The sequence below is a fragment of the Rattus norvegicus genome, chromosome 10 (genome assembly GCF_036323735.1).
Source record: "Rattus norvegicus strain BN/NHsdMcwi chromosome 10, GRCr8, whole genome shotgun sequence".
In the NCBI taxonomy this organism is placed as follows: Eukaryota; Metazoa; Chordata; class Mammalia; order Rodentia; family Muridae; genus Rattus; species Rattus norvegicus.
The window spans coordinates 40816142-40834962 of NC_086028.1; the positions used below are offsets into that span (position 1 = coordinate 40816142).

The 18821-nt window shown below is 41.3% G+C and overlaps 1 protein-coding gene across 1 annotated transcript; it reads right to left on the minus strand.

The window, feature by feature from the left end:
* Positions 1-7453: 7453 nt before the first annotated feature.
* Positions 7454-9466, minus strand: LOC120093097 (ral guanine nucleotide dissociation stimulator-like). Its single transcript, XM_008767744.4, has 3 exons — positions 9254-9466; positions 8967-9127; positions 7454-8187 (listed from the first exon to the last, which is right to left on the minus strand). The coding sequence occupies exons 1-3, from the start codon at positions 9422-9424 to the stop codon at positions 7884-7886; spliced, it is 636 nt and encodes a 211-aa protein (XP_008765966.3). The 5' UTR covers positions 9425-9466; the 3' UTR covers positions 7454-7883.
* Between the last annotated feature and the right edge of the window lie 9355 nt (positions 9467-18821).

The following is an 18821-nucleotide window of genomic DNA, read 5'->3' on the forward strand; positions in this document are numbered from 1 at the left end:
CTCTAACTCCTCCATTTTGGTCCCCTTGTTCAGTCCAATTGTTAGCTGCAACCCTGCTCATCTCTATCAATAGGGATACAACAGAGCCTCTCAAGAGTCACTCATACCTGCCTCCTGTCAGCTAGCACTTCTTGGCATCAGCAATAGTGACTGGGTTTGGTGGGTGCATATGGGATGGATGCCCAGGTGGGGCAGTCTGTGGATGACCTTCTCTTTGCTTCTGTATTTCCTCCCCTGAGTATTTTGTTCTCCCTTCTAAGAAGGAATGAAGCATTTACATTTTGGTCTTCCTTCTTCTTGAGCTTCATATGATCTGTGAATTTTTTCTTAGGTATTCCAAGCTTTTGGGCTAATATCCACTTCTCAGTGAATGTATACCATGTGTGTTCTTTTGTGACTGGATTACCTTACTCAGCATGGTATTTTCTAGTTCTTTCCATTTGCCCAAGAATTTCATGTAGTTATTGTTTTTAATGGGTGAGTAGTACTCTATTGTGCAAATGTACCACATTTTGTGTATTCATTCTTCTGTTGAACGACATCTGGTTCTTTCCAGCTTTGGGCTACTACAAATATGGCTGACATGAACATAGTGGAGCATGTGTCCTTGTTAAGTGTTGGAGCACCTTTTGGAGGTATGCCCAGGAGTGGTATAGCTGGGTCTTCATTTAGTACTATGTCCAATTTTTTGAGAAACCGCCAGACTGATTTCCAGAGTTGTTGGTCCCAGCTTTCAATTTCACCAACATTGGAGGTATGCTCCTATTTCTCCACATCCTTGCCAGCATCTACTTTCACCTGAGATTTTGATCTTAGCCATTCTGACTCTTAGGTGTGAGCCTGTATCTCAGGGTTGTTTTCATTTGCCATTCCCTGATGACTAAGGATGTTGAACATTTCTTTTTTTCATTAACTCTTTATTCATTTTTACACTCCATATTTTATTCTGCTCAGGCTCAACCACCAAGGGTTCCACATCCCATACCTCCTCCTTTTCTGCCTGGTCTGTCTCGTATCCACCTCCCCAAGGATGTCCCCACCTTCCCCATACCACCCAACCTCTAAACTTGGGGCCTCCTGTCTTTTGAGGGTTAGGTTCATCTCTATCAGTGAACTCAGACCCGGCAATCCTCTGCTATATATGTGTTGGAGGACTCCTCTCAGCTGGTGTATGCTGCCTGGTTAGCAATCCAGTGTCTAGGAGATCTCAGGGGTCCATGTTCATTGAGAGTGTTGGTCTTCATACAGGGTCGCCTTCCTCCTTAGCTTCCTTCAACTTTTCCTTAATGCAACAAGAGAGGTCAGCACCTTCTGTTCCTTGCTTGGGTGCACATTTCTTAGGTGCCTCTCAGGTTTTTGGGATTCTTCCACTGAGAATTCTTTGTTTAGTTATATACCCCATTTTTAATATGATTATTTGATTCTCTGGAGTCTAATTTCTTAAGTTCTTTGAATATATTACATATTAGCCTTCTGTCAGATATAGGATTGGTAAAGAACTTTTTATGTTGGTTGCCATTTTGTCCTATTGACCATATCCTTTCCTTTATAGAGTGTTGGCAATTTTATGAGGTCCCATTTGTTCATTCTTGATCTTAAAGAATGAACCATTGGTGTTCTGTTCAGGAAATTTTCACCTGTGTCTATGTGTTCAAGGCCCTTCTCCACTTTCTCCTCTATTAGTTTCAGTGTATCTGGTTTTATGTCTAGGGCTTTGATCCACTTGAACTAGAGCTTTATACAACAGATAAGAATGGGTCAATTTTCATTCTTCTCCATGCTGACCTCCAGTTGACCTAGGACCATATGCTGGAAATTCTGTCCTTTTTCCACTGGATGGTTTTAGCTCCTTTGTAAAAGATGAAGTGACCATAGATGTGTGGGTTCATTTCTCCACCTTCAATTCTATTTCATTGATCGACTTGCCAGTCTCTGTACCAATACCATGCAGTTTTTATCACAATTGCTTTGTAATACAGCTTGAGGTTAGGGAAGGTGATTTCCCAGAATTTTTTTATTGTTAAGAATAGTTTTTACTATCCTGAGGTTTTTTTCTTTTTCAAGTGAATTTGCATATTGCTATTTCTAATTCTATGAAGGATTGAGTTGGAATTTTTGTGGATGTTGAATTGAATCTGTAGATTGCTTTGGGCAAGATGGCCATTTTTCGTACATTAATCCTGTCAATCTGTGAGCATGGGAGATCTTCTGAGATCTTCTCCGATTTCTTTCTTCAGAGACTTGAAGTTTTTGTCATACAGATCTTTCACTTGCTTAGAGTCACACCATGCATGGTATTTTATACTCTTTGTGACTATTGTGAATGGTGTCATTTCCCTAATTTCTTTCCCATCCTGTTTATTCTCTGTAGATGAAGTCTACTGATTTGTTTGAGTTAACTTTATATTCAACTACTTTGCTGACGTTGTTTATCAGCTGTAGGAGTTCTCTTGTGAAATTTTTGGGGTTACTTAAGTATACTATCATATCATTTTCACATAGTGGTATTTTGACCTCGCCCTTTACAATTTGTATCCCTTTGACCTCTTTTTGTTGTTTAATTGTGCCTAGGTCTTCAAGACTATATTGAGTAGGGAGAGAGTGGGCAGCCTTTTCTAGTCCCTGATTTCAGTGAAATTGCTTCATGTTTCTCTCCAGATAGTGTTGTGTGTGCTACTGGTTTGCTATATATTGCTTTTATTATGTTTAGTTATGGGCATTGAATTCTGACTGATCAGGACATGTTTATGCCAGACCTACAAGCCAGTCACTGACATAGACTTTTTGGAAGCAACCCAAGATGTTAGGGAAACTTCTTAAAGACCCTTAAAATAGCATTCATGGAGACAACTCAATACTTTTGTGTTCTCGAATGCTTCTTCTGTTATCCTTCTCTGTTTCTGTGTGAATATGTCTGTTGCTGTGTGTCTCTGTGTGTCTTGGAGTCTCTCTACTTCTTACTCTTTCTTTCTCTCTATATTTCTAGCTGTCTCTGTCTCTCTGTGTCTCTGTCTCCCTGTCTCTATCTCTCTGTATCTCTCTCTTTCTCTCTCCCTCTTCTCTCTCTCTCCCCATACCAGCACTATTCACTCCTCTCTAGCAGTTCCTCCTCCTTTCATCTTCAGAATAGGGTGTGACTCCCAAGTATATTTAGTAGCCATGGCTTATCAGTTTCCATTAAGGCAGGGCATTTCCTTTTCTCTTAAGGCACAGCATGCAACCCAGTGAGCAGAGATGCTCCAGTGAAGAGGCAATATGGTCAGAGACAGCCCATGTTCCCACTGTTAAGACTTTATTACAAAACCTTTGACTTAAAATTGTGTCAGATCAGTTAGATATGCATGTACTACTGTGTCAGAAATATTGTGTGAGTAACCAACAGATATCTGACTTGACTAAAATCCACTCCCTGACATGGAACCTATACCTAACACTGCTTAGCTGACAAAGAACCCGAGACTACATAGTTTAGGAACCTGGGGAAAATCTGAATAATGCTGTTCTACAAAATAAAGAGTAAAAAGTGATTCCTAATGATCTGTTATACTCACAGACCAGTGCCTTGCTCAACCAACACCAGAGAAGCTTCCTCCTGAAGCAGATCACAAGACATCCTGAGACTCATAAGTAGACCTTATATAGAGTGAGACACCTTGCAACACTCCCTCCTTAACTGGAGAAGTGGCCTCATGCACCCATCCTTAACACAGGATTATCTCTACTTGATAACCCCTTGCAATTGAAAGTTTAGATTTTTCTAAGAGAGTCTCTAGGGAAACAAATTCATCTTAAGTGCAGTCCTCATGTACATGAGCAAATGGCCAACAGAAAATGAACCCATTTACATCTATGGAGGAGGATTTTGGTTTCATAATGTCCTATCAGGACTTTTGGTATTTTACTTTTCATAATTCACTATTATTTATATATTGATTTTTCTCTTTGTAATTCTATATGACCTTTGTGTATATAATATGGATTCCATGTTATTGTTTTTAAGGGATTCTATCCCTATTCTTAGTCATGGATAGGGGATTCTGACATCCTCACCCGTGCTGAAACCTAATTCAGCTGCTGTCTCTGGGGAGGGAGGATCATTTTGGTTTGAGGACATGACCAGTGGTAGACTGACTGTATTTGTGCACTAAGTCTGTGGCCACATACCTGTTCCTACATGATCCACATTAACTAGATGCAGAGATGGTTAAAATTAGAATATTGAATCAATTATTACCATAAAATAATACTTTAATCATTAATTAATACCAGAAGGGAGTCTGGTTGGCAAGTCTTGGAATGAGTAGATGGGAGGTGAGGAGAGGTAGACACTGTCTAATGCATCGTATACTTTTAGAAAATGTTTTCCTTTAGGGAAACGACACCCTTCATAATAGACCCAAATAATATAAAGTACCTCGGTGTGACTTTAACCAAGCAAGTAAAAGATCTGTACAATAAGAACTTCAAGACACTGAAGAAAGAAATTGAAGAAGACCTCAGAAGATGGAAAGATCTCCCATGCTCATGGATTGGCAGGATTAATATAGTAAAAATGGCCATTTTACCAAAAGCGATCTACATATTCAATGCAATCCCCATCAAAATACCAATCCAATTCTTCAAAGAGTTAGACAGAACAATTTGCAAATTCATCTGGAATAACAAAAAACCCAGGATAGCTAAAGCTATCCTCAACAATAAAAGGACTTCAGGGGGAATCACTATCCCTGAACTCAAGCAGTATTACAGAGCAATAGTGATAAAAACTGCATGGTATTGGTACAGAGACAGACAGATAGACCAATGGAATAGAATTGAAGACCCAGAAATGAACCCACACACCTATGGTCACTTGATTTTTGACAAAGGTGCCAAAACCATTCAATGGAAAAAAGATAGCATTTTCAGCAAATGGTGCTGGTTCAACTGGAGGTCAACATGTAGAAGAATGCAGATTGATCCATGCTTATCACTCTGTACAAAGCTTAAGTCCAAGTGGATCAAGGACCTCCACATCAAACCTGATACACTCAAACTAATAGAAGAAAAACTAGGGAAGCATCTGGAACACATGGGCACTGGAAAAAATTTCCTGAACAAAACACCAATGGCTTATGCTCTAAGATCAAGAATCGACAAATGGGATCTCATAAAACTGCAAAGCTTCTGTAAGGCAAAGGACACTGTGGTTAGGACAAAACGGCAACCAACAGATTGGGAAAAGATCTTTACCAATCCTACAACAGATAGAGGCCTTATATCCAAAATATACAAAGAACTCAAGAAGGTAGACTGCAGGGAGACAAATAACCCTATTAAAAATGGGGTTCAGAGCTAAACAAAGAATTCACAGCTGAGGAATGCCGAATGGCTGAGAAAAACCTAAAGAAATTTTCAACATCTTTAGTCATAAGGGAAATGCAAATCAAAACAACCCTGAGATTTCACCTCACACCAGTGAGAATGGCTAGGATCAAAAACTCAGGTGACGGCAGATGCTGGCGAGGATGCGGAGAAAGAGGAACACTCCTCCATTGTTGGTGGGATTGCAGACTGGTACAACCATTCTGGAAATCAGTCTGGAGGTTCCTCAGAAAATTGGACATTGAACTGCCTGAGGATCCAGCTATACCTCTCTTGGGCATATACCCAAAAGATGCCCCAAAATATAAAAAAGACACGTGCTCCACTATGTTCATCGCAGCCTTATTTATAATAGCCAGAAGCTGGAAAGAACCCAGATGCCCTTCAACAGAGGAATGGATACAGAAAATGTGGTACATCTACACAATGGAATATTACTCAGCTATCAAAAACAACGACTTTATGAAATTCGTAGGCAGATGGTTGGAACTGGAAAATATCATCCTGAGTGAGCTAACCCAATCACAGAAAAACACACATGGTATGCACTCACTGATAAGTGGCTATTAGCCCAAATGCTTGAATTATCCTAGATGCCTAGAACAAATGAAACTCAAGACGGATGATCAAAATGTGAATGCTTCACTCCTTCTTTAAAAGGGGAACAAGAATACCCTTGGCAGGGAAGAGAGAGGCAAAGATTACAACAGACACAGAAGGAACACCCATTCAGAGCCTGCCCCACATGTGGCCCATACATATACAGCCACCCAATTAGACAAGATGGATGAAGCAAAGAAGTGCAGGCCGACAGGAGCCGGATGTAGATCGCTCCTGAGAGACACAGCCAGAATACAGCAAATACAAAGGCGAATGCCAGCAGCAAACCACTGAACTGAGAATAGGACCCCCGTTGAAGGAATCAGAGAAAGAACTGGAAGAGCTTGAAGGGGCTTGAGACCCCATATGTACAACAATACCAAGCAACCAGAGCTTCCAGGGACTAAACCACTACCTAAAGACTATACATGGACTGACCCTGGACTCTGACCTCATAGGTAGCAATGAATATCCTAGTAAGAGCACCAGTGGAAGGGGAAGCCCTGGGTCCTGCTAAGACTGAACCCCCAGTGAACTAGACTGGGGGGGGGAGGGCGGTAATGGGGGCAGGGTTGGGAGGGGAACACCCATAAGGAAGGGGAGGGGGGAGGGGGATGTTTGCCCGGAAACCAAAGAATTATTATTAAGTATTAAATAAATTTAAAAAAAAACCATGAAAAAAAAAAGAAAATGTTTTCTTCATTTGAAGAGCACCGTCTTACCCATTAAAAACCTTTTTCTCCTTTCAAAAAGTTATGGGAAGCCAACTTTCAGCTGTCTGCATAGATCTATTCATTACAGGAATTCTTGCCTAATTATAGACTTGTATTTGGTTCTTGGCTTAATGGAACAACATTGAACCTTGCCAATGCTGTAGCACGGATTAGCACATATTATAAATAATCTGTTCATCTACAGCAGACCATTTGTGCACTTTGGATTTCTGACTTTAATTCTTTGTGGTATTTACACATCCTGAGGTCAACAAAGTTAAATTAGTTGCCTTTATATTTTGGAGGAACTGAAAAAAATATTTCTGAAAGTAGGTAATGCATTCTACAAGTGACCTAGAATTGTGCCAAGATTCTATGATTCCCCATCCTTGCCAACCCTTGGAATATCTGGGTGTCAAATAGTCACGTCTATGTGAATTGAACTGTTACCACTGGATGAAATTGGTACCACATTGTCAGGTTTAGTTTGAAGTTTACTGAAAGGTAATGTTGAACATTATTAATGTGATTCAATAGTGATGTGTATAACTTCTTCAGAGAAAAGAATATTTAAGTGATTTACCATTTATAATTTAAGCATGTCACCTAATAGTTTGAAATGATTATGTTTATCTTTTTAAAATTGTTTTTGTTCCTTAAACAACTTTGAATACACTTAAAATCATTTATCAAATAGAATATTCATAATTTGGAGATATTTTCTCTCATTATCAGACAGCATTTTAGAAAATGTAAACAAATGCTAACAATTTATTAAAACCAATACTTAAAATAAATACAATATTGAAAACATCAGAAGGAGTAAAATGGCTATTTCTCAGGGGAGGGGAAGGTTGGCTGTGGGGTTGGAACTACTGCTGGACTGAAATCAACTGCTGATCATGAGGGGTAAAAGCAGCAGCTCAGAGGCAGGACAGACTCAAATTGATGACCAGAGGTGAAGGGCCATTCTCTCAATAGGCAGTCCCACTGTAGCAAGCAGGAGATGACTGAAAGACACATTGTATCTACAGACAAACTGAGACACAGGTTCCTCAGCTGCTATCATATGTGCTGCCTGGGATACTGTTTCCACATATGGCTGAAACCACTCATGCATCACAGAAACTTCTGGAGGTTTTTGTGCCCTCCAGTTCTGGTGCACAAGTTGTTTCTGGCTCCATAGTGGCTCTTTTTCCTGCTGATTTACACACATTCAATCTGTGGATCTGAGGATGTGTGTCTCTCCAGATCTGAATCTTCCTCGTCCTTGGCCTGTGAATCCTTGGCATGTTCTTCCTGCAACTGGATCAGGAGGTTCTTGACCCGGACAATAAGATCAGAGTTGGGTATGTACACACTCAAGTAGGCCTCCAGGTACTGCAGAGGCAACAGGTCTGATGGGTCACAAAAGTCCTCAGGGTTCTTGTCCATCCATGTTTCCAGGAAGCTCCAGAGGATGTTCTTTACTTGTTCATCCTCTTTAGAGTAAGGGCTGAGGTATGAGTCCCTAGAGAAGAGGAGAGACAGAGTCACCTGTAAAGTCCCAGGCCCCTCACCTAATACTGGCAATTCTGTCTGCTCTCAGAATTATTAGTTCACCTGTACACAATAGGGGCTTCCATGTATCTGTGCAAACGTGAACACAGGCGTCTCTGTCCTGACATCTCCTTGGTCTCCTGTTTTCCATCATGGATCTCTACTTTGGACACATCTCTACTGCATACTCCAATATTTCTAGAGCCTCCTTTCTATGTGAGAGAATTGCATTCACTAAGGCCTCAGAAATATTGTGTGAAGAATAAAGTGTCTTTTCAAGTTTGAGGGGTTAGTTACATCCTTTTTAGCATCTCAGCTCCGGACACCCAATTGCTTAGACTAAGCCTGGGAGAAGGGATTGCTTAATGCATTCTAATGGGCTCTGACAATTATGTAGACAAGAAACAGACGGAGACAGAGACTGAGATGGAGACAGTGATAGAGACTCAGAAGAAGAGGGAGAGTGAGAGGGAAACGAAAAGGAAAGGTAGATAGAGAAAGGCAGAGAGAGCAAAAGAGAAAGAGAGAGAGACCCAGAGAGAGCAAAAGAGAGTGAGAGATACAGAAAGAGAGTGGGGGAGATAGAGAGTCAGAGAGAGAGAGAGAGAGAGAGAGAGAGAGAGAGAGAGAGAGAGATGAGAGAGAGAGAGAGAGAGAGAGAGAGAGAGAGAGAGAGAGAGAGAGAAAGAGAGAGATGTCTGGAAACAACAGAAGGATCTAAGAACTATGGGCTTGGAGATGGGCACTCACCTCACAAACAGTAGGTCCAATATCTGTAGAGGGCTGGCAAAATGTCGGTATGCAGACAGAGAAGGCATCAGGGTGTTCATCTGCTCCACCACAGTCTGTGCCCTGATGCTTGACCCTCTCTGGGCCTCCATCTGGTCCTGTTGAGCAGAAGCATTCTCCACCTGAAAAGAGGTCAAATCAGAGGGTTCAAACTGGCAGAGAATTGCATCATTCTGATTGGTTCTCCTCATTCTAAGTTTTCCTGAATTATTTCTCTTCAAAACCCACAGGGAAAACAGAGTGGTTACCTGGTCTGTGTGGCCTGGGCTGGCCTTGCTCAATTTTTTTTCCTTTTGGGAAAATGGCCACATGCATTGAAGGCATGAGAGAACCCTGTGCCTCCAGACACTATCATGACCTTTCCTGTTGTCTTTCTTGGGGCCTGATCCTCGAGTAGTCCAACAACAGCAAGAGAACATCCTGCCCTCTCTACTGTCTGTGATAAGTGAGTCTGCAGGCCTTGCTCTAACCAGTGGGTTGCCTGGTTACCAAGGTTCAGCATTGTTAGGTCATGTTCAAGAGGGTGGTTCCATCACTATCTCTTCTTCAACAGGACTTTCCTTAAAGGCTCCCATGTCCCATCCCATTTCCTAGGTGCCAAAATGAACACAGGTAGACATCTGTTTCCCACTCCAGTGTTCCCAGAGATACCTAGATATAGACAGGACCTCAGCTTTGCAAGCTGAGCCCCTACTGTTGAACTGTATCTGTAACCATAATCGTAAATTCAGCCATAATTATCCCAATCTACCTTAATCATACCCTAGGCATTTTTTGTTGCTTGTATGTGGTCTTGTATGTGAAATGACAGCACATGCACACCTGTGACAGCCAGCAGCCCCACAGTGTCAGTGTTCCCACATAGGAATTTTCTTACCTAGAATCAGTTTCTACCCCCATGATTGTTTTAGTGCTTAGGCTCAGAGGTTTACAGCCCTTTGTAAACAACTAGCTGAGGCACATCCACCAGCTTACAAGAATGAAGCTGACACTGTAACCCTTTTTCAGAGGGGATTCATCCTCCATTGCTTCTTCTTTCAATTCTTGCTCAAGTCCTTGTTCTGATTCTTTCCAGTCATGGACTGTGACCTTTCACCTGCAAGAAAACTTTCTCTTTCATTAGTAGCATTAATCCTGGTGCTTGTCACAGCAATTGAATGATCCTTGAACAGGAAACACTAAATTTTCTCTGTCCCCATCTCTTCTCTAGCTCCTCATCTCCCTCACTCCCTGATTTCCCATCTCTTCCTCTGTACTCTGTGTTTTGTTTGTCTGCTGTTCCCAGTGTTTTTTGCTCCAAAGTCAATCACTGTTCATCCCCTAGTCATCTCCCTCCTTCAAAGAGAGTGTCTGGGTCACACATTAGCAAGCCATGGATCTTAGGAGTCCACATCATGTGCATGCGTTCAGACTTCCCTGCTATTACACATTGGTGTGTAGTGTTATAGTTCCTTTCCTCTTCCCTGTGATGTTTTCTTAGTTTTGCATGTACACATGCATGTACATGCTAGTTCCCTCCCAGTACATGCAAGGAGGGCAAGCACATGAGAACATTCTTATATATGTTATTTGCATTTGTACATGTGCATGTATGAAAGTTCATGGGAGTGTTTACCTGCATATATGCTAATATATACGTGCATCTGTGAGTGTGTGTTCATGTATGTGTTGTGTATATATGTGCGTGCATGTGTGTGTGTGTGTGTGTGTGTGAGAGAGAGAGAGAGAGAGAGAGAGAGAGAGAGAGAAAGAGAGAGAGAGAGAGAGAGAGTTTGTGTGTGGGTAAAATGTAACATTTTTTACTGGTTAAGGTAAAATCCAGAATTCCTTAAAAGACACTTGTTACACAAATAGTTGTGGGAACTAACTCTTGTTTCAAAAGAACCTAGTTCTACATCATGGACTAGAGCTTCATCCCCTGTGAGACAAAATAAAAAACCATCGATACACTCTGGGCCTCTTGGTGGCTGTATGCCTACAAATAGGTGAGTTGTTCAATCTATTGGTAATAAGTCAGCAACATCTTAGTTCAGAGATTACATCTTTGAAGAGGCCAAATCCATTTGACAAGTTGGAAATTATCAAGACATGGAAACCTATAAGGAGAAGCATTATGCAACATGAGAATGATGTCCCAAGCATCTAGGAGGATGATCACGTCACCAAGATGAAGCCACAAAACTCCCATAGCTTTCTTACAGCAGGACAGGCATGAATCAGATAGAGACACCATTGTACTAGAATTTATAAATATAATTGTGATACAAAAGCAGTGGAAGAGTAAATGTTATCACTGACTCAGGGAGAATAGGAGTTAGAAACATTGACTGTAAGGCAGAAAGTTCAGTAGAGCAGCCATGGAATTACTAAACTGTGGACTTGTTAAGTGCCTGACTCCTTCATTTTCTTGACCTGCATAAAACTTGGTAGTTTAACACAAAGGACTGCTAAAGCTTTTCTCCATCAGTAGCAGTTCAACATCCCCATCTTACTGCTGCTTGAGCCTGAACTATTTCAAGCTCTGATCAGCACATTTTTTTGACATGTTTCCCTTTCTTTTTGAAATTTTATTTTTTTTGGATATTCCATGTGTTTAGATTTCAAATGTTATCTCCTTTCCTCCCTCACCCATATCCCTTCCCCCATTCCCCTGCTTCTATGAGAATGCTCCCAATCCCACCAACTCACCCCCCATCAACACACTATCATTATTCTACATTGGTGAATAGAGTCTTTGTAGGCATACAGCACCAAGGGCTTTTCGTCCTATTGATGCTGGACAATGCCATCCTCTGCTACACATGTGGCTGGAGTCATGGGTCCCTCCATGTGTACTGATGGGTTGGTGGTTTGGTCCCTGGGAGCTCTGGTATAATCTTGTTGGTTGACATTGTTGTTCTTCCTATTGGGTTGCAAACCTCTTCAGCTCCTTCAGTCATTTCTCTAACTCCTCCATTTTGGTCCCCTTGTTCAGTCCAATTGTTAGCTGCAACCCTGCCATCTCTATCAGTAGGGATACAGCAGAGCCTCTCAAGAGTCACCCGTATCTTCCTCCTGTCAGATAGCCCTTCTTGGCATCAGCAATAGGGTTTGGTGGCTGTAAATGGGATGGATGTCCAGGTAGGCAGTGTGTGGAAGACCTTCTCTTCAGTCCCAGCTCCACTCTTTGTTTCTGTATTTCTCCTGAGTATTTTGTTCTCCCTTTTAAGAAGGAATGAAGCATTTACATTTTGGTTTTCTGTCTTCTTGAGCTTCATATGATTTGAATTTTTTCTTAGGTATTCTAAGCTTTTGGGTTAATATTCACTTCTCAGTGAGTGTATACCATGTGTGTTCTCTTGTGACTGGGTTAGCTCACCCAGGATGGAATTTTCTACTTCCATCCATTTGCCCAAGAATTTCATGAAGTCATTGTTTTTAATTGCTGAGTAGTACTCCATTGTGTAAATGTACCACATTTTGTGTATTCCTTCCTCTGTTGAAGGACATCTGGTTCTTTCCAGTTTTGGACTACTAATAAATATGGCTGACATGAACATAGTGGAGCATGTTCCTTTGTTATATGTTGGAGCATCTTTTGGTGGTATGCCCAAGAATGGTGTAGATGGGTCCTCAGTTAGTACTATGTCCAATTTTTCCAGAAACCCCCAAACTGATTTCCAGAGTGGTTGTCCCAGCTTCCAGTTTCACCAACAATGGAGGAATGTTCCTATTTTTCCACATCCTGGCCAGCATCTACTGTCATCTGTATTTTTGATCTTAGCTATTCTGACTATGAGGTATGAGCTGGTATCTCAAGGTTGTTTTCATTTGCCATTTCCTGATGACTAAGGATTTTGAACATTCCCTTTTTATTAATTTATTCATTTATTAATTTTTGCACTCCAGACTTTATTCTACTCAGGTCAAACCCCCAAGGGTTCCACAACCCATACCTTCCTGCTTGCCTGGTCTACCCCCTACCCATCTCCACAAGGATGTCCCCACCCTCCCCACACCACCCAACCTCTAAACTTTCTGGGCCCTTCAGTCCCTTGGGGGTTAGTTTTACCTTCTATGAATGAACCCAGACCAAGGAGTCCTCTTTGATATACATGTTAGAGGCCTCATTTCAGTTGGTTTATGCCTCCAGGTTGGTGATACAGTGTTTAAGAGATTTCAGGGGTCCAGGATAATTGAGACTGCTGGTCCTCCTACAGTTTTGCCTTCCTCCTTATCTTCCTCCAGCTTTTTCCTAATTCAACTAGAGGGGTCAGCACCTTCTTTTCTTTGGCTGGGTGCACATTTCGTAGGTGCTTCTCAGCCATTCTGGATTCCTCTGTTGAGAAATCTTTGTTTAGCTCTGTATCCCATTTTTAATTATGTGATTCTCTTGAGTACTTTATATAGATTTGATATTAGCCCTCTATCAGATGTAGAATTGGTAAAGAAATTTTTCCAATCTGTTGGTTGCCATTTTGTCCTATAGTCCATGTCCTTTTCCTTACAGAGGGTTGGCAAATTCATGAGGTCCCATTTATTGATTCTTGATCTTAAAGCATGAGCCATTCATGTTGTGTTCAAGAAATTTTCCCCTGTGTCTATGTTTTCAAGGCACTTCCCCACTTTCTCTTCTATTAATTTCAGTTTATCTCGTTTTATGTGGAGGTTTTTGATCCCCTTGGACTAGAGCTTTGTACAAGGAGATAAGAATGGATCAATTTGCATTCTTCTCCATGTTGACCTCTGGTTGAACCAGCACCATATGTTGAAAATGCTGTCTTTTTTCCATTGAATAGCTTTAGTTCTTTTGTGTAAGATCAAGTGACCATAGGTATGTGGGTTCATTTCTGGGTCTTCAATTCTATTCCATTGATCTAACTGCCTTTCTCTGTACCATTACTATGCAATATTTTTAATGACGATTGTTCTGTAATACAACTTGAGGTCATGATATCCTCAGAAGTTCTTTAATTGTTTAGAATATGTTTACCTATCCTCAATTTTGTTTTGTTTTGTTTTTTTTTTTGCTTTTCCTAATGAATTTGCAAAGTGCTCTTTCTAAATCTGTGAAGAATTGAGTTGGAATTTTAATGGGTGTTGCATTGAATCTGTAGACTGCTTTGGGCAAGATGACCATTTTTACTACATTAATTCTTCCAATATATGTGCGTGGGAGAACTTTCAATCTTCTGAGATCTTCTTTGATCTTTCTTCAGCGACTTGATGTTCTTGTCAGAGACCTTTCACTTGCTTAGTTAGGGGCACACCAAGGTATTTTGTATTCTTTGTGGCTATTCTGAAAGGTATCATTTCCATAATTTCTTTCTCATCCTGTTTATCCTTGAGTAGATGAAGTCTACTGATTTGTTTGAGTTAATGTTATATTCAACTGCTTTGCTGAAGTTGATTATCAGCTGTAGGAGTACTTTGTTGGAATTTTTGGGGTCACTTAAGTATACTATCATATCATCTTCAAATAGTGATATTTTGACTGCTTCATTTCAAGTTTGTATCTCTTTGACCTCTTTTTGTTGTCTAATGGCTTCGGCTATGACTTAAGGAACTATATTAAATGTTTCTCTCCATTTAGTGTGATTTTGCTACTGGTTTTCTGTATATTGCTTTTACTATGTTTAGGTTTGGGCATTGAATTCTGGCTGATTAGGGCATGTTTATGTTTATCAGCCGGTCACTGATATAGTCTTTTTTTGAAACTGACCAACCCTAAACATGGTAGGGAAACTTCTTAAAGAGCATTAAAGAAACATTTATGGAAACAAACCATTACTTTTGTGTTCTTGAATGTTTCTTCTGTTCTCCTTCTCTGTTTCTGCATGAACTACCTGTTGTTCTGTGTCTATGTGTGTCTTTGTGTCTCTCTACTTCTTACTCTGTTTTTCTCTCTGTGTTTCTAGCTGTCTCTGCCTCCCTGTCTGTGCCTGTCTCTCTCTGTCTCTCTCTCTGTCTCTCTCTGTCTCTCTGTCTCTCTCTCTTCACCAGCACTATTTGCATCATCTCTAGTAGCTCCTCTGTCTTTCATATTCAGAAAAGGGCAGACCTCCCAAGTATATTTAGCTGCCATGGCTTATGAGTTTGCATTAAGACAGGGCACTTTCTTGTCTACTAAGGTTAGAAAATGCAACCCAGTGAGGGCAGAGGCTACAGTGGACAGGCAACCAAGTCAGAGACAGCCCATGCTCCCATTGTTAAGACTCTACAAGAAGATGAAGCTACACAAGTGTTGCAAGGTGCTGAGGGCCTAGATCAGTCCAATGTAAACTACCAGGTCCCCATGCAGCCTCTCTAATGGACAGTTCATTCTCTGTATCCTATGGTCTTATTTTGGCTGGATATTTTTTTCTTGTGGTGTCCTTTACTCCCCAGCTCCTACAAAATTTCCTCCACCTCTCCACAATGTTTTTGAAGTTCTACCTAATGCCTGACTGTGTGTCTTTGCATTTGTTCCCATCATTTTTCTAAGTGAAGCTGTTCTGATGACAATCATGTTAGGACCAATCTCTAAGTATATCAGAATATTATTAGAAAGCATTTCATTGGCATTTTTCTACTCATTATTTTCTATCCTGTCTCTGTGCATCTGTGCCTCCTGGCAGTCCAGTCTCTGGTTCTTGGTACTCCAGGCATTGGGAGGATTGGACACATTTTCATGGCTTGGTTGCCCTCCAGCTTCATAACTCTCCTGTTTTTGGATGAGGGAACGTGTGGTTATAGGTATGGAGAACCTAGTCTAAGGCTGTTTGTTTAAGGGGCAAAGAGAATGTATATGTTTGTAAAGTTTCTGTCTAAGCTCTGATGAAATGTTCTGTCTACAAACAATAGGTATTAGTCCAACATGACATTTCTATTCAAAGAGGCCTGGTGAATCTATGGTGTGACTTTCACTCACTAGACCAAATGTTAATACTGTGTTTTCCTATCATATGCCTCTCAAACAGGAACGTAAAGTATTTTGTCTATAATGGGTAGCTGTGACAGTGTTCTTATGGTTAGGATGTTTCCTTCTGTGTTTCCCTGAGCACTATGGGCTCTCCTCTCTTTACAATTGTCCCATCATTCTGTTACATGAACTCTAATGGCAACTAAATCAAGAGTCACTAGGGACTTCTCCTGTCACAGTGTCATATGCACTGGATTTTGTCTTACTTTCTTTTTTAAAGTTTTATTTATTTATTATATATAAATACATTGTACCTGTCTTCAGACACAGAAGAAGAGGACATCAGATCTCATTACAGATGGTTGTGAGCCACCATGTGGGTTGCTGGGAATATGAACTCAGGATCTCTGGAAGAACAGTCAGGGCTCTTAACCACTGAGCCATCTCTCCAGCCTTGGATTTTGTCTATCAAGAAATGATTTCACCCAGAAATGGCTATTTTATATGGATTGAAATGCAACATAAATCATCAACCCTCTCCATTCATTCAGTTCTCCACCCCAAGTGCCCCTCGCATACACATTCTGTAGCTACCCTTGATAGCTCTTCATGGTCTGTAGTGGTGTCTGGATGGATGTGTATCTTCTGAAGTGTGTCATAGAGCAGAGAGCAAATTTACTGAGCTAGCAGCAGTTTCCTGTCAAGGAATAGCAAGATACATCTACTCAGAGCTGTGGGCACTTGTTTGTTTGGGGAGGGGGTTGCGGACTGCAGAAGATACCGTGGCTTCGTAGTTTTAGAATTCCATTTTTGGTCCCACTTCTATAGGTCTGGAAGAACATGTTTATGTCTTGAAGGGCCAACTGGATTGGTACTGCCTACAGTGCTCTGTAAAACAACATATGCTTAAGAATAAAGTTACAGGTTATCATGGGGAACTGCAACATTGGATTCAAGCTCTGATTTACTAGTTACCTTCAGATTTACAATAGCAAACATCATCGTGAGCGGAAATGATCCACTTTGGATGGGCTTGAGGTCTAGTGACAGCTTGGAAATCTCTGTCCTCCACTCATTGCTGAGATCAAACTTTAGCAGTGTGCCTCCCTAAACTAGGAGTGCTTGTTCAGGTAGCTTCCAAAGGATCATCCTTGGGATGGAGACTACAGCTATGGGTTGAAAATAAGAATTAACAAGTGTGTGAACTAGAGTGTTAGGCTTTATGGTTGAAGTGTTTTTAAGGCTTTCAACTTTCAGAGGGTTGGGGTCTGCTAGAGAGGTGAGGTCAGTGGGTTGTGTCCCAAAGTGGTTCGTGTTATCCTGGCCCTTCACCAGCTTGGCTGTTTTGGCTTCCTGGTCTCTTAGAAGCAAATGTTTTGCTCATACTCTAGTGCTCTGTCTCAACTCAATTCAAGAAGTGTGGCAGTCACACCTCCAAAAAAAATCTTTGAAACCCTGATCCCTAATAAATCTTTTATCTTTTAAGTTGATTTTCTCTGGTATTTTTGTTACCATGACAGAAAGTTACCACAGAGACATTAAACATGGTCTTTGCTTACACCTCACTTTCTGTCTGTGGGACAGAGGCTGTGCAGTGAGTGAGAGAGCTACCGGGAGTGAGTGTGAATGGATTGGGTAGATTTCAAAAAGAATAAATAGAGATTTCTCTCAAAGGGGAGATGAAGGCAAATGAGGAGGACGGGCAAAGTGGAGTGCCAGAGTGTGGGGCAGGCTGGAGGGGCCACTCTGTTTTCACATTATGCTCAGTGGCTTCTCTGTGGCAGTTGAGATTTAAATGTGATGGATGGATAGGAAGAAATGGAGCAAACATTAGCCTGAAGTTTGAACGAACCCCCTGAGTCGTTTATTCCAAGTAACGTAAATCCAGTCTCAAATGATTCCCTAGTTAGATTTGGGAAAATGAAATGGCATTTTCCAAGCATTACATAGTACTCTATCATAGAGTCAGAAAGCAAGCAGGTCAACCTGGTCTCCATATTAGGGAAAACCCACTTAGCCCAGGCTCCAACTCTTAAGTGATGTCTTTGCTTATAGACTGCCTTATTACATGGGGTGTGCTTGGTATTGTTTCCTGGGTCACTTGTTTCTTTTTTTAATTTTATACATGTATTCAATGTATTTTGATTAACACCTCTTCCACCCCTTCTCCTCCAACTCACCATGGACCTACTCCCTGCTACCTCTACTTCCCAACTACATGCCCTCACCTTGCATTAACTCATGAGTCCAGCCAGTGTTGCCCATATGCACACAAGTGTGGGATCATCCACTGGGACACAAGCAGTCTATGAATGGCCATACCCCCAAATAAAGGTGACCCTCTTTCCCCCTGTCACCGTCAGCTGCCAACAGGTATACAGCTGGGGTGGTTCCTGGTGATCCTCTCACTGTCGGTCACTCTGGTCAGCCATGATAATAATTATGATTAAGTATTTGCAAAGTAGCGTGACCCTGCTCTGTGTGCTGTGGACCACACTAACATAGTGAAAACATGCTATTATGTATATATTAAAAAAAAACAATTTTGTTTGAGAAGTATTTTCCGGTCTTTTTTTTTAATTAGAAATGTCTATTTTTTTTTTATTAACTTGAGTATTTCTTATATACATTTCGAGTGTTATTCCCTTTCCCGGTTTCCGGGCAAACATCCCCCTCCCCCCTCCCCTTCCTTATGGGTGTTCCCCTCCCAACCCTCCCCCCATTGCCGCCCTCCCCCCATAGACTAGTTCACTGGGGGTTCAGTCTTAGCAGGACCCAGGGCTTCCCCTTCCACTGGTGCTCTTACTAGGATATTCATTGCTACCTATGGGGTCAGAGTCCAGGGTCAGTCCATGTATAGTCTTTAGGTAGTGGCTTAGTCCCTGGAAGCTCTGGTTGCTTGGCATTGTTGTACTTTTGGGGTCTCGAGTCCCCTC